This window comes from Mauremys reevesii, linkage group 19 (assembly GCF_016161935.1).
Source record: "Mauremys reevesii isolate NIE-2019 linkage group 19, ASM1616193v1, whole genome shotgun sequence".
Taxonomy (NCBI): Eukaryota; Metazoa; Chordata; order Testudines; family Geoemydidae; genus Mauremys; species Mauremys reevesii.
Window position 1 is genome coordinate 22,091,521 of NC_052641.1, and position 14,276 is coordinate 22,105,796.

Consider the following 14,276-nt stretch of genomic DNA (forward strand, 5'->3'; position numbering starts at 1 on the left):
CTGAGCTTCCATGGGGGCTTCCCTGACTTGCTGGCCACAAAACTTCCTCTAGACTCACAAGCCAAACCCTCTTATACATGGAGGCTGAGCTTTGTCAGCACCAGCGGCCCTGATTAATGTTGGGGAGGAAGGCAGGCTGCCTGCCATGGGGGCTGCATGTTCCACCGATGAGAGAATGCTAATGCTGACACATTGAACTGGCTTTTGGAATCGGACTCCCTCACTCCAGCTGTCTGACTTCCACAGCATATGGTCGGAGGACAGCAACCCGCACTCCCCAGCACTGACAGGATGCTGATCGCCCACTCGGTTCTGCTTCTGTTTACTGGCTGACTCAGGCTAGTCTCCCTTCGCTCCCCCTTCCAGTCAGCTAGGCTGCAGATGAGCCAGAGGCCCCGTGGAGCGTTCCCTACCCTTTGTGCCACACACAAACTGCTCTGCCTGTGGGCTGTTTGGGATTTCCCCCATTGCTTGGGGCAGAAGGGCAGCCTGGATCTCAAGCACTGCACTGGCTTGCTTTGGTTGGTGGCTTTGTGGGCAGCACTCTGCTCTTCTGCATATTCGTCCCGTCCTATATGCCATCATGAGTCCCCCTGTCCTGCAGCAGAGTCCTCCCTTCCTGTCACCGTTCAGATACCTTCACTTGGCCGGGTTGGCACACAAGTGTGGGCAGGTTGGGACTGAGCATAAGGTAGCAGTGCTGTCACCACAGGGGAAACCTCTGTGGGAGGGTTGGCGCCTGCTGTATCAGGTAGGCTGTTAAGCTACATTTTGTCCAAAGCAAGCGTATGACCAATGTATATGGTCCCGATGCCATCCAAGCCCATGGGCAGGACTATAGGTAGCCAGGATACAGAAGGCTGCGTTTGTTAATTGGTTGTGGGCAGGTTTCCATGCTGGACCTGGAACTTACCATCTGCCTTGAGCTTCAGCAGCCCTTGTTCAGCAGACGGAGGTGCTAATGCTGCAAATGTAAGTTTTGCTGTCTTGTTACAGGATGCTGCGCAACTTGCTGTTCCCGGTGGAAATGTAGGGCTGCAGCTCCCATTAGCTCCTAGTTATTGACAGGCTGGGCCAGCCCAGAATACCAGTTCTGGCACGTTGTCCAGGATCAGCTAGGGAATTCTGCTAGGCCAAGCAAGCAAAAAGGCAACTGATGTCCAGAGACGCGCAGCAGAGACAACGAAGGGTGTCTACCAGGGATGCAGACACATTGCTCCTCATCAAAGCCAGTTGCCACAGAGCCATGCACTAGCCCCAATCCTTGGGGATGCCTGGCATTCTGAGGTTTTCAAGAAGCTTTTCTTGGTGAGGGGATGATAGGGACCAACGTTGGGGGAGATGCAGTGTGTGTAGTACTTGGCTAGCAGCTGTCCCTCTGGTTGTGTTTGCCAGCAGTAACCTCCTTGCTCTAGTGCAAAGTATTAGGGTCTCTAATGGATCCATTAATCTGGATCGTGCTTCCAGGAGAGGGGCTAGCTTTTAGAGGGATGATGCAAATTTAATGTCTAATGTATCTACAGGCGTTTCTAGAACTGGAAGAGCTCAAGGGCTTAAACCTGGCATTAAGGATCCATTGATACCTGCCAGGGATCCTCCTTGTAGGTGCTGACAGAAATGGCTGACAGGAGTCAGAGGAGTCTAACTGCCCAGCCACTCATGGGTTAATTATCAGTCAAAGGTGCTGTTCATTTTGAAGACGTTGTGACTCCTTCACTGCAATTTTTTAAGACCATCTCACCACTGTTCTGTCTTTCAGTACATCGGTAGCCTGGATGTGCCGAGACCCAACAGCCGTGTGGAGATTGTAGCAGCCATGAGAAGGATTCGGGTGAGTCTGACTGGGAGCCCGAGTACCCACTGCTCATGGCAGGTTACCTTGAATGGAAATATGCAGGTGTAGTTGCTCTGTGCTGCCCTTCCCCAGACCCCTCTGCTTCTAACCGCTGGAATTTGAGCAATTTGACTGGTTTTCTTGTATGGCTTTGTAGCCACGCTCCTGAGACATACAAGGACTAGATCCAGCACCCTGTCCTCCCCAACTTTCCTCTCCAAAGCAGAGAGAGGAAACCAGCTCCACCTCCACTGAGTTACGTAAGGTTTCTGTTTTCCTCTCTGGACCTCACACACCCCACATTTCTCTTTTGCAAATTTTTATTTTAACAAAGATTTGGTGAGATTTCACTTTTCTTCCTCTACAAAGTTATTGGAATATCTGTCTCAGACCAGTTTTGAAGTTTCTCAAGTGCAGGTTGATTTTCTCAAAGCCTCCATCCAAGAAGTAGCACTGATGGCTGCTCTGACAGTCTCCATGTTTATTATATTCATACCCATCTGAAATACTGGGGTGTTTAATCCAGAGACTGTTCATAAATGTCTAACTTCAGCTGAAGTAGGTTTTGAATTGTGCATTTGAAGCCTTCAAAAAGGGATTATCCTGGTTTTCTTTTGGTGTTTAAAAATCTAACAATTTAAAATGGCTTTTTTTTTTTTTTAAAGCTTTGCCTGTAACCAGCTGGAGAGTTGATTTATTCATCTCCAGCCAAGTGCAGAAATGAGATTCCCTGCCTCCTGCCTGCCCAGAGACTATTAACATAGCTCCTGCTCATAAAGGACACAGTGCAGTGGCAATCTAAATTGCCAGATTATTTATCTTAAAAGTGGAAGTTAATAGCAAAGAGGCAACGGATGGGGGCCAGTGGGGCAGCTTGGAAGCTGCAGTGAATAGTAGTATATCTTGGGCTGCATCATCTTTTTGGCCTGTCAGATTTAAAATTGCACTGCAGAAGAGGTTCATTTCTGATCCTTTAGTGGCTATTTTTAAAAAATAAAATAAAGGTGTTTTAATTCCTGTTCCTGTGGACAGCTGCTGATTGAGCACCTGCTATCAGCATGATGAATGGCTTAATATCTATCAGGGAATTCTGGCAGTGCAGCAACATGCTTGGGTGTTGGGAAGCATGTGACAATGCCTCTCTGCTCTCGTGGATGCAACTGATTAATCTGGTGACTGAGTTGCAGCTTTATCGCACTGTATTTTAAAGCAGCTATTCTGTTTGGGGTTTTTAACCTCAGCCCATTGTTTAAAGGCAGGACTTCCCTTTTCCCTCGTGTGTACGCTGTACAGCAGGACCGTATCCAGACACGTCCGAGCTGTGTGGAGCAGAGGTTGCTGCTCTACTGAAAAGTTAACTAGCACTGATCTCTCTCTAGAGGATGAGGAACAGGTTGTTTTGAGAGGGATACTTGTGCAGACAGCATAATAGGAACACTGAAGAAAGGTAGTGGCTGTTTAGTGCTAACTTGCATACGGAGGCCTGGTCTACACCCCAATTCTTTAGCTCTCCTGCCAGTGCAGCTGTCCCTGTGGAAGGAACATGGTACAGCGACAGGCCATGGGTGACTATTACTCTTTAAACTGCAGCCTCCTGAAATGCCAGCATCCTGTCAGTGCTGCGACCAGCACGGCTCCACTGCTGGGAGCAACGCTGGGAAACTCTAAGACGTCCTACCCTGTCCTTGGCAGGTTGCAATCTATGCAGACAAGGCATCTGGGACATCAAAGGCTATTAAGGGAAAATGGGTACATACAAAACTAGTGCTTGTGAGAGGCTCCGGAGTGACGAGAGCAGAGATTGGTGTTGTCTAGCCATAAGACGGGGTATACAATGCAAGCCTCCCCTGTGACCTGAAGGAGTGAGGCCACTTCCACCAAGATTGGCAACAGAGCGAGCCAGCTGGGATGTGGGCGATTGCCTAGTGGTTCTGAACAGAGGCCACAAACTCGCATAGGGTGCTGCCGCCCTGGATGGGCACCAGTCATCTGTATGAGAAGCTCAGTGTCCCAATCCCCAGAGTCAGCCAGCCCCACCCCGCTTTTTATTTTTCCGGGCTGTGGCAGAGCTGGTTAGTCCAGTCACTCATTTCTGGAAAAAAAATTGTATATGGGGTTTGAAACTGAATCCCTACTCCATGTCTATGGACAATCCTGAATCTCCAGCCGGGGCGAACTGCTAGCTCGCTATAGGGGCAGGGGGGACAACACGGGCTATTTATCACACGCTAAACTCAATGGCGTCATCCCACCTAGAGTTGCATGGAGACTTAGAAGGAGGGAGCAATTCATGCATCTAGCTCAGGGGTAGGCAACCCATGGCATGAGTGCCGAAGACGGCACGCGAGCTGATTTTTCACTGGCACTCACACTGCCCGGGTCCTGGCCACCGGTCCGAGGGGCTCTGCATTTTAATTTAATTTTAAATGAAGCTTCTTAAGCATTTTAAAAACCTTATTTACTTTACATACAACAATAGTTTAGTGTTATAGTCTAGACTTAGAGAAAGAGACCTTCTAAAAATGTTAACATGTATTACTGGCACGTGAAACCTTACATTAGAGTGAATAAATGAAGACTCGGCACAGCACTTCTGAAAGGTTGCCGACCCCTGATCTAGCTGCTCAGAAAGTCTCCACCCCTTCCCGCCTCCGCATTCTGCATATGGCTGCTGCAGACTTGCAGCTAAAGCCACAAATGAAATATACGAGACAGACCCAGTGACACTAATCCATTGGTGTGCTCTTCCAGCTCAGCAGACCAGTCTGTCTGCAGAGTTTAGGATACACACAATATTGTTGTTGTGCACAAATAAGCCAGTTAGCAACTGCCCAGGATTTTTGGCTATCTGAGATTCTCATTCATGAATCTAACATTGGTCTGCTAAAACCACAAGCTGTTCTTATGAGGCAGAGGCTTTTTATACAACTTTAAGTGGTAAACATTAAATCCATATTTCTCACTGAACAGATCCTATCACTGAGTTATTGGCATTCCTTTTGTTTGTACTTATGAAACTAGATTCCATTTGCAAGACAAACTGAAAAACCTTGTTGCAGCTCATGTTTCCTCAGTTAGAGAAACCTCAGGCAAATACAGTAGGTAGAGCAGGGGCAACTGCCATTTTCTCTGCTTAGTTTTTCATTATGCAGTGCTAGTCATACATTTAAGATTTCCTAATCCTCCCCCTAGATTATTAGCTGCATATAGTTGCCATATGATCCTCTGGGTTCAAGCTAATCCCCTGCCCCCTCCTACACTGACAAAGAAGGTGATGAAATTCATTTAGTACTTGAATAATAAGTAGAACCAGGAATATGATGCACTGACAGGCATATCTAGTTCCAACCGCTGCTTGGTCACTAGTTCTTAGTGCAGCTGTAGCCATCCAGTCCAGGAGAGAGAGTGCTTCTAGTGGTGACGCTGCACAGAACCTGTGGTCTGGGGAATGAGTGTCACACAATAGCTGCATAACTTTTGTTCCATTGCCTGAGGCACTCCAGGTCTAAGGCTTTGTCTACACTAGCACTTTTGTCAGCAAAACTTTTGTTGGTCAGGGACGTGGGAAAAACCCCCAAACCCTGACATAAGCTTCACCAACAAAAGCGCCGGGTGGACATCGTTTAATTATGTGTCCATAGTGTAGACATCGCCTAAGAGCCTGCAACACTTTCTCTTTTGCTGTCAAGCCCTTGCCACGTGCAGAGGCTGTAATTTATTCTGAGAGTGTTGGAGTTGATTGAGCTGCATGAGAACTGCAGGTGACATGACATTCCTGGAGTTCCAGAAAGCCAGGGGGGTAATTGCAAACATTTTCTTTCTGCATGAGTCAAAGGAAAATTCATTCTCGTGAGCCAGAATAAATCAAAGTGATGCAGCAAATCTCTTGGGGGCGGGTGTATCTGTCATCCCTGCTCCCTTATGCCTTCTAGAACGAAGCTAATGGGCAAGGTTCTGCCCTTGTGCAATGGTGAGGCTCTCCCTGAAGTCCTTGGGAGAGGAGTGCAGGTCTTAGGGCAGAACTGGGCCTGCTATTTGTAAGAAGGTAGTTGTGGGGAAGCTAGGGCTGTGGAAGGGGTATTTGACTCTAGGAATGGTAGCACAAAGATCATGGGGCCTACGATGTGCAAAACTGAGTCTTCCCCACCCACTGGGGTGTGTGCGTGTGGATGGTATGAATGGCAAAGCGGCATCTCCTTCCAGTGCAGAGCTGTCTCTCCCTCTGCAGTCTGTCAGCACTCAGCAGGCCTAGGAACAGCTACGGTCCCTTCTCAGGGCAGTGGGATTTAAGATTCAAAGAGCATCATAATTGACAGCTGATGCGTCACTGGCTTGCTCTCTGTGGTTTGGGGGTGGGGCATAGACTTAGCCGATGGCAGCACACCAGAGCCCAGAAGTGCAACGAGCATAACCCAGGGGTAGACAAACTTTTTGGCCTGAGGGCCACATCTGGAAATTGTATGGGGGCCATGAACGTTCACAAAATTGGGGTTGGGGTGCTGGAGTGGGTGAGGGCTCTGGCTGGGGGGGTGCAGGCTCTGGGGTGGGGCCAGAAAGGAGGAGTTCAGGGTGCAGGAGGGGGCTCCAGGCTGGGGCAGGGGGGTGGGTGAGGGGTCTGGCTGGAGGTGTGGGCTTTGGGGTGGGGCTGGGGGATGAGGATTTGGGCTGTGGTAGGATGATCCAGGCTGGGACTGAGGGGTTCGGGGAGGGGGATCAGGGCTGGGGCAGGAGTTTGGGGTGCAAGAGGGGCTCAGGGGTACAGGCTCTGGGTGGTGTTTACCTCAAGCAGCTCCTGGAAGCAGCCACATGTCCCCCCCCCTCCAGCTCCTACATGGAGGCACAGCCAGGTGGCTGTGCACACTGCCCCATTCGCAGGTGCTGCCCCTGCAGCTCCCATTGGCCATAGTTCCCAGCCAATGGGAGCTGTGGGGGTGGTACTTGGGGTGGGGACAGTGCGCAGAGCCCCCTGGCTGCCCCTAAACATAGGAGCTGGAGGGGGGACATGCCGCTGCTTCTGGGAGCAACACAGAGCTGTGGCACACACACATGGAGCAGCCCCTGACCCTGCTCCTCAGCAGGAGCTCGAGGGCTGGATGTGGCCAGCGGGCCATAGTTTGCCCACCCCTGGCATAACCCCTCTCCTTTTCTCCTGCCTACAGTAGATCCTGGAGTCTCTGAACACTACCAAATATGTATAGTAACAACAAGTCATCTTACATTTTTTGAGATGCCAAAGCATTTCAGACTGATACAGAATTACTGAAATGCAGCCACCTTTTTGGGATGAAGAGTGGCCTAGGAACACGAGTTCAAACTCCTCTTCTGAGTAGCATCGTAGGATCCGCAACATACGTGCGGAGCAGACTTCTAACAACTCACATTCAGCTGTGTGGCTCTCCAGTTATCTACTTTGAATTTATGTGCCAGTAGTCTATAGATTTCAAACTTGATACGTAGACCCCTGTGGCTATTGGAGTTCTAAGCAAGTTTGTCTCAACATCTAGAAAGAAGCCATAACACCAGTGTTGGAGGTTTAACATAAAGCCTCTTATTTGTAAAGGCAGCAATTTACTGACACTGCTTCCATCGTGCATTACTAACATCCAAACAAAAAGTTAAACCTCCAAACTGGCGTATTCCTCCTCCTGTTTCCTTCTGATAACTCTAGGCTTCTCAAGATAGGCTGTTAAGTCTTTAACAACTGAAACCGCAAAGAAACAGGTGCACACTTACAAACCCTCAGAAGATGCACTGAATAGATTCCTGAGGTTGGTTTGGTTTTTGTTTGTTTTTTTGCTTGGAATTACAACGCAAGAAATCCCAATCTGGTTTATCATTGCCAGTTTGCTAATACTAGCTCTGTTTCCATGTTTTTAGCAAGTGTCTTGAATAATTCTTGCATTTTAATGCCAGGTTTCCTACCTGAAGTATTAACCTGCCCTTAGTCTAAACCAGCTCTTATGGATTGATCGGGAAAGCCTGCAAATAGCCGATGAGTGGCAGGACTCTGAGCTGGACAGGAAGAGCTCAGACTGGTGTGGTGGTTTTTTAAGTAATACTCTGTCTCAGAATTTCAGTAAAACTCCAGTAAAATTGTCATGGATAGTCTCAAAGCTTCTTAGTTTAATTTTAGCTTGGCAAATAGAACACCTACCGGGAGGAGAGTGTTTGTTTTTCTGTTGCACAGATGCTTCCAAAAATCTCATTTTTTTGGCTCCCAGCGACTCCTTCCTGAGTTGTTATGCTTGGAGCTAGGTTGGATTTCCCTGCCAGCTTTGTGGTGTTTACAGCTTGCAGCCCTGTAGCTCAAACCAAACGTGAAAAAACAAACAAACAAGACACTGGGATTCCTTGATTGGTCTTTGCAGCCTGTTCAACTTCCTCATTTTCATGACACTGCTGGTTCTGTGGTGGTTGGAGTTCAGACCTGAAGTGTGTGAAACTTCTCTTGCATGGCGCATACAGGGCACCTGCACCTGTACAAGACTATGCAGCTGCATGACCGGCGCTGTTGCTGGATAGGGATGTTGTGCTGCCAGAAGCTGCTGTAGGGTGTTTCCCTTTTACCTCCCCAAAAAAGAGTAGGGTGACAAATTGTTCCCCTTAACCACTGAGGTCAGGACAAGAAGAAATGGGCTTAAATTGCAGCCAGGGAGATTTAGGTCAGACATTAGGAAAAACTTCGTCAGAATAGTTAAACTCTGGAACAAATTACCTAGGGAGGTTATGGAATCTGTCATTGGAGATGTCTAAGGACAGGTTAGACAAACACCTGTCAGGGATGGTCTTTATCAGCATTTCTCAATGACTGCCCCATGGACCAGCACCAGTCCTTGCGAGCTCCCTGACACAGTTTAGGAATGCAGCAAGCTGGTCCCTGGTGTCAAAAAAGGTTGAGAAACACTAGTCTAGATAATACTTAAAGTTGCCTCAGAGCAGGGGACTGGATTAGATGACTTAGCAAATTCTATGAAAAGAAGCCAAAATTCTCAGGTAATGCCTCAGAGGCAGAAGGGGACAGACACACTGCGTTAGTGTGGGTTACTTCAGCAGTTCGCCGATTGTTAGTACAGGTCATGCTGTCAATCTTGTTGACACCTCCCTTCCCATTTACAAGCTGGAAATACCCCTGTGGCAACTCCAGCCATTGCTGACATGGGCCAGGAGTTAAAAGGTACAGTGACTAGAGTGAAATCCCTGCAAGCTGCATGGACACTTTTCAAAGACACCATAATAGAGGTCCAACTTAAATGTATACCCCAAATTAAAAAACACAGTAAAAACTAAAAAAAAAAGCCACCGTGGCTTAACAACCATGTTAAAGAAGCAGAAAAAGATAAAAAGGCATCTTTAAAAAAGTGGAAGTTAGATCCTAGTGAGGTAAATTGAAAGGAGCATAAACACTGCCAAATTAAGTGTAAAAATGTAATAAGAAAAGCCAAAAAGGAGTTTGAAGAACAGCTAGCCAAAAACTCCAAAGGTAATAATGTTTAAGTACCTCAGAAACAGGAAGCCTGTTAAACAACTCGTGGGGCCCCTGGACGATTGAGATACAAAAGGAGCACTTAAAGACGATAAAGTCATTGCGGAGAAACTAAATGGATTCTTTGCTTCAGTCTTCACGGCTGAGGATGTTAGGGAGATTCCCAAACCTGAGCCGTCCTTTGTAGGTGACGAATCTGAGGAATTGTCACAGATTGAAGTGTCACTAGAAGAGGTTTTGGAATTAACTTATAAAACTTAACAGTAACAAGTCACCGGGAGCAGATGGCATTCACCCAAGAGTTCCGAAAGATCTCAAATGTGAAATTGCGGAACTATTAACTGTGGTTTGTAACCTGTCCTTTAAATCAGCTTCTGTACCCAATGACTGGAAGATAGCTAATGTAACGCCAATATTTAAAAAGGGCTCTAAAGGTGATCCTGGCAATTACAGACTGGTAAGTCTAACATCAGTACTGGGCAAATTAGTTGAAACAACAGTAAAGAATAAAATTGTCAGACACACAGAAGAACATAAATTGTTGGGCAAAAGTCAACATAGTTTCTGTAAAGGGAAATCATGTTTTACTAATCTATTAGAGTTCTTTGAAGGGGTCAACAAACATGTGGACAAGGGGGATCCGGTGGACATAGTGTACTTAGATTTCCAGAAAGCTTTTGACAAGGTCCCCCACCAAAGGCTCTTACGTAAATTAAGTTGTCATGGGATAAGAGGGAAGATCATTTCATGGATTGAGAACTGGTTAAAAGACAAGGAACAAAAGATAGGAATAAATGGTAAATTTTCTGAATGCAGAGGGGTAACTAGTGATGTTCCCCAAGGGTCAGTCCTAGGACCAATTCTATTCAATTTATTCATAAATGATCTGGAGAAAGGGGTAAAGAGTGAGGTGGCAAAGTTTGCAGATGATACTAAACTGCTCAAGATAGTTAAGACCAAAGCAGGCTGTGAAGAACTTCAAAAAGATCTCACAAAACTAAGTGATTGGGCAACAAAATGGCAAACGAAATTTAATGTGGATAAATGTAAAGTAATGCACATTGTATAGTTGGGATTATTTTTTCCATACAATATGATGGGGGGGCTAATTTAGCTACAACTGATCAGGAAAGAGATCTTGGAGTCATTGTGGATAGTTCTCTGAAAACGTCCACCCAGTGTGCAGCGGCAGCCAAAAAAGCAAACAGAATATTAGGAGTAATTAAAAAAGGGATAGAGAATAAGGCGGAGAATATCTTATTGCCCTTATACAAATCCGTGGTACGCCCACATCTTGAATACTGCGTACAGACGTGGTCTCCTCATCTCAAAAAAGATATACTGGCATTAGAAAAGATTCAGAGAAGGGCAACTAAATTGATTAGGGGTTTGAAACGGGTCCCATAGGAGAAGAGATTAAAGAGGCTAGGACTTTTCAGCTTGAAAAAGAGGAGACTAAGGGGGGGATATGATAGAGGTATATAAAATCATGAGTGATGTGGAGAAAGTGAATAAGGAAAAGTTATTTACTTGTTGCCATAATATAAGAACTAGGGGCCACCAAATGAAATTAACGGGCAGCAGGTTTAAAACAAATAAAAGGAAGTTGTGAAGGCTAGGACTATAACAGGGTTTAAAAGAGAACGAGATGAATTCATGGAGGTTAAGTCCATTAATGGCTGTTAGCCAGGATGGGTAAGAATGGTGTCCCTAGCCTCTGTTTGTCAGAGGGTGGAGATGGATGGCAGGAGAGAGATCACTTGACCATTACCTGTTAGGTTCACTCCCTCTGGGGCACCTGGCATTGGCCACGGTCAGCAGATGGGATACTGGGCTAGATGGACCTTTGGTCTGACCCAATACGGCCGTTCTTATGCAGTTTTAACTAATAGATCATAGAGCTGGAAAGCAGCATTAGCATCATGTGACATCCATCTCTCTCGGGCCATCAGTACCCACTTTGCAGGCCATGCTGAGAACCACTGCTTGTCTGCTGCAGAGAGAATAACCCAGACTTGTGTATTTGTACTGGCAGCGCATGAAGGCCCAGCCAAGACCTGGGGTCCTATCACGCTGGGTGCTGTACAGACAGAGGAGGAGATAGGGCACTGCTAGCTTCTTCCCTGAGTCCATTGATAATTATTGGTGTCAGACTCTCTTTCCGTGGCACCTCCTTGAACGGGAAAAAGCGACACAGTAGTGGGGCAGATGGGCACCTTAACTGCTGTAGTTCTTGATCCGCATTCATATTTACAGCGGCAAGATGTGCAGGCAGAGAAAGCGGGTCTGTAATGGGAGGTGAGGCAAGTGCTTCAGGAGGGATCAGACACTCACCACCACCTCACTGGCCTGCGTGTTCAGTTTTTCTACACTGCTCCACTATAAACTAACCAAAAAGCCCACAGCTGCCTATGTGTGGAAACCGCTGCCTGAGACCTGCACCTTGTGCGGCGAGGTCAGGGGAGACCAGTGTGGTTTCCCAGATTAGAACAGGAAACCACAAGTTTCCCTGAGTGAGAGCAAGAATGCACAGTTCTAAGAACCAAGCCCTCACGCCATGCCCAGAACACAAGACTCCTGTTAAGGCCGCTGCTCAGCTTTTAGAAGGGTTATGCTGACTTTTTGGTCCCTAGTGCTGTATCCATCATAGGGTAGTAGCTGCAGACGTGGGGTGGGGTGGGGGGAGTAGGAGGAGGGGGTGTCTTTTGGTAACCGAGAGCTCTTAGAGAAATAGAAGAGTCTCCCTTCCCCTAGGAGGGTGCAGGACAGAGACAATGTTGCTGTGTCAAAGTACTGCAGAGTCTTCTCCCCTCCACCACCCCATAAAATCTGGAAAGGCTGTTTCATTTTGAGCACCATCTAGGTTCTACCTTTAAGCCAGACCCCTAATAAAATATTCAGATTGAAAGACTAGAACCGATCTAACATTTCTTACTGTATGGTGTTGTACAAAAGAGGTAGGAATAAACGTGCATGGCACTTCAGGCACTGGCCTGAATCTTCAGAGGGGACTAGCAGTTTTGGGGTACTTCTATTTTGGGGTGTCCAGCTTGAGACACTCGTAGGAACCCAAAGTGCTGAATTCCCACCCTTTAGAGATCAGGCCTTTTAAGATGTCTCAATTTGGGGTTCCCACACTAAATGGTCACTTCTGAAAACAAAGGCCTCGGATCCCAGATCCCAAGTCAAGACGACTCTGTAATGAGGGATGGGAACAAACATTGGGGGACAGGACGACATGGGTAACTGGCACTATGCTGTTAGTTAGGTTAACAATGTGTGTCATTTGGATGGGGGATTCTGACATCAATTGGACTCCTTTTCTCCTCCTGTCTCCCATCACTTCTTATGGCTGTATGCTCCATCTCCCATCTAATCTCTCCTCTAGCTGCACTGACACGCCTTCCCTGATGCCTTTTGTCCCCTGCCCCTGTGGACAGCGCACCTCGGCCTGGTGTGTTGTTTGCCATCTGCTCTGTCTCATAGACACATTGATGAGCACTATCAAAATCAATATCCCACTAGATGAAGCAAAGCTGCAGCACTAGAAAAGGACAGTTAGTCACCCAGACTAACAGGCGGGGGTAGCAGAAGTGACATCCTGGAATCAGAGCCAACAGCACAGAGCAGGCTGACTTGATGCAGGGTGTTTCTCTGCAGCGTGTGCTTCTCTATTGCAGCCAGTAGAACAGTCACCCAGTTCCTTGTCCAGTAGGTCTGACCCTGGGACCCATCTGCTGGCCTTGTGAGTCACTCAGGCTAGCATGCTGAACATCTCTGCAGTCTCAAATGGTGTAAAGAATCAGTAACACCTCACAGGGACATGCAAGGTCCTATCAGATGCAGAGTGACAGGATTTAATGCAGTTTAAAGGGTTCTGTCACATATGATTAGGCTAATCTGTTACACTTTTAAGGGACCTGGCCAATACAGTGACTGGTTTTTTTAGGCTATTAAATGTTAATTGCAGCTATATTTAGCTTAGATCCCTCAGTCCAGATTTAGTTTTCCTTTAGTCGTTGCAGCTACAGCTCCTGAGTCTCCCACATGGCACCATGATTGCTGACAATACAGTTGCTGGAATCCTGGCAGAATGGCCTTTGCATTTTCAAAGCCTTTGTGGATGGGGGTATCCTGCATGAAACCCTGGAGTCCATTAAGATTATTAACAGACCCTGAAGGGAATCCCAGCTAGCTCTCCAAGCCCAGGGGGATGGTACCCCAATGGGGCAGCAGAGTGTAGTTACCATATAGATAGGCTTGGAAGGATTAGATTTTTATTGGTAAATGTTAATAAACGTCACTTTTGTCTGTGTGTGTCCAGTGAAATAATTTCCATCAATAACAACTGAAATTTACAGGAACATTCTGTACATCTAGGCAAAGTAAGAAATGCTGCCTGAGAATTTAGAGGCAAAAATCCAGTGATTTAGACTTTTGAATTAGGCTTGTTACAGGAGGAGTAGTGGAGGAGTAGTAAGAACCGGTTCTATTGGTTGATTTAAGGATATTTACTTTGTATATTTTGACATATGATATTGACAATTTGTGTGTTAACAGTTTGTAAAGCTTTAACGCTGAGGCTCAGCCTCTACTTTTGTTAAATAATTGTCTGACTCCCCCAGAATTTCTCATAGACTCCTAGATGTTAAGACCAGAAGGGACCATTGTGATCATCTGGTCTGACCTCCTGCACATGGCTGGCCACAGAACCTCACCCATCCACTCCTGTAGTAGGCTCATAACCTCTGGCCGAGTTCCTGAAGTCCTTGAGTCCAGATTTAAAGACTACAAGTTACAGAGAATCCATCAATTACTCTAGTTCAAACCAGCAAGCGACTCAGGCCCCATGCTGCAGAGGAAGGTGAAAACCCCCCAAGGTCTCTGTATATCTGACCTGGAAGAAAATTCCTTCCCAGCCCCAAGTATGGCAGTCAGTTAGCCCCTGAGCATGTGGGC

General features: G+C 46.8%; 1 protein-coding gene and 1 long non-coding RNA gene across 2 annotated transcripts in view; one reads left to right on the top strand and one right to left on the bottom strand.

The window, feature by feature from the left end:
* Nucleotides 1-14,276, bottom strand: part of LOC120386641 — a 34,576-nt gene that overhangs the window by 19,118 nt on the left and 1,182 nt on the right. The window lies entirely within an intron of this gene.
* LOC120386640 (carboxyl-terminal PDZ ligand of neuronal nitric oxide synthase protein-like) overlaps nt 1-14,276 on the top strand; it is a 60,730-nt gene that overhangs the window by 6,740 nt on the left and 39,714 nt on the right. Inside the window, exon 2 of the mRNA XM_039506099.1 lies at nt 1,760-1,831. Coding sequence (XP_039362033.1) covers nt 1,760-1,831 — 72 coding nt within the window. The remainder of the gene's footprint in view (nt 1-1,759; nt 1,832-14,276) is intronic.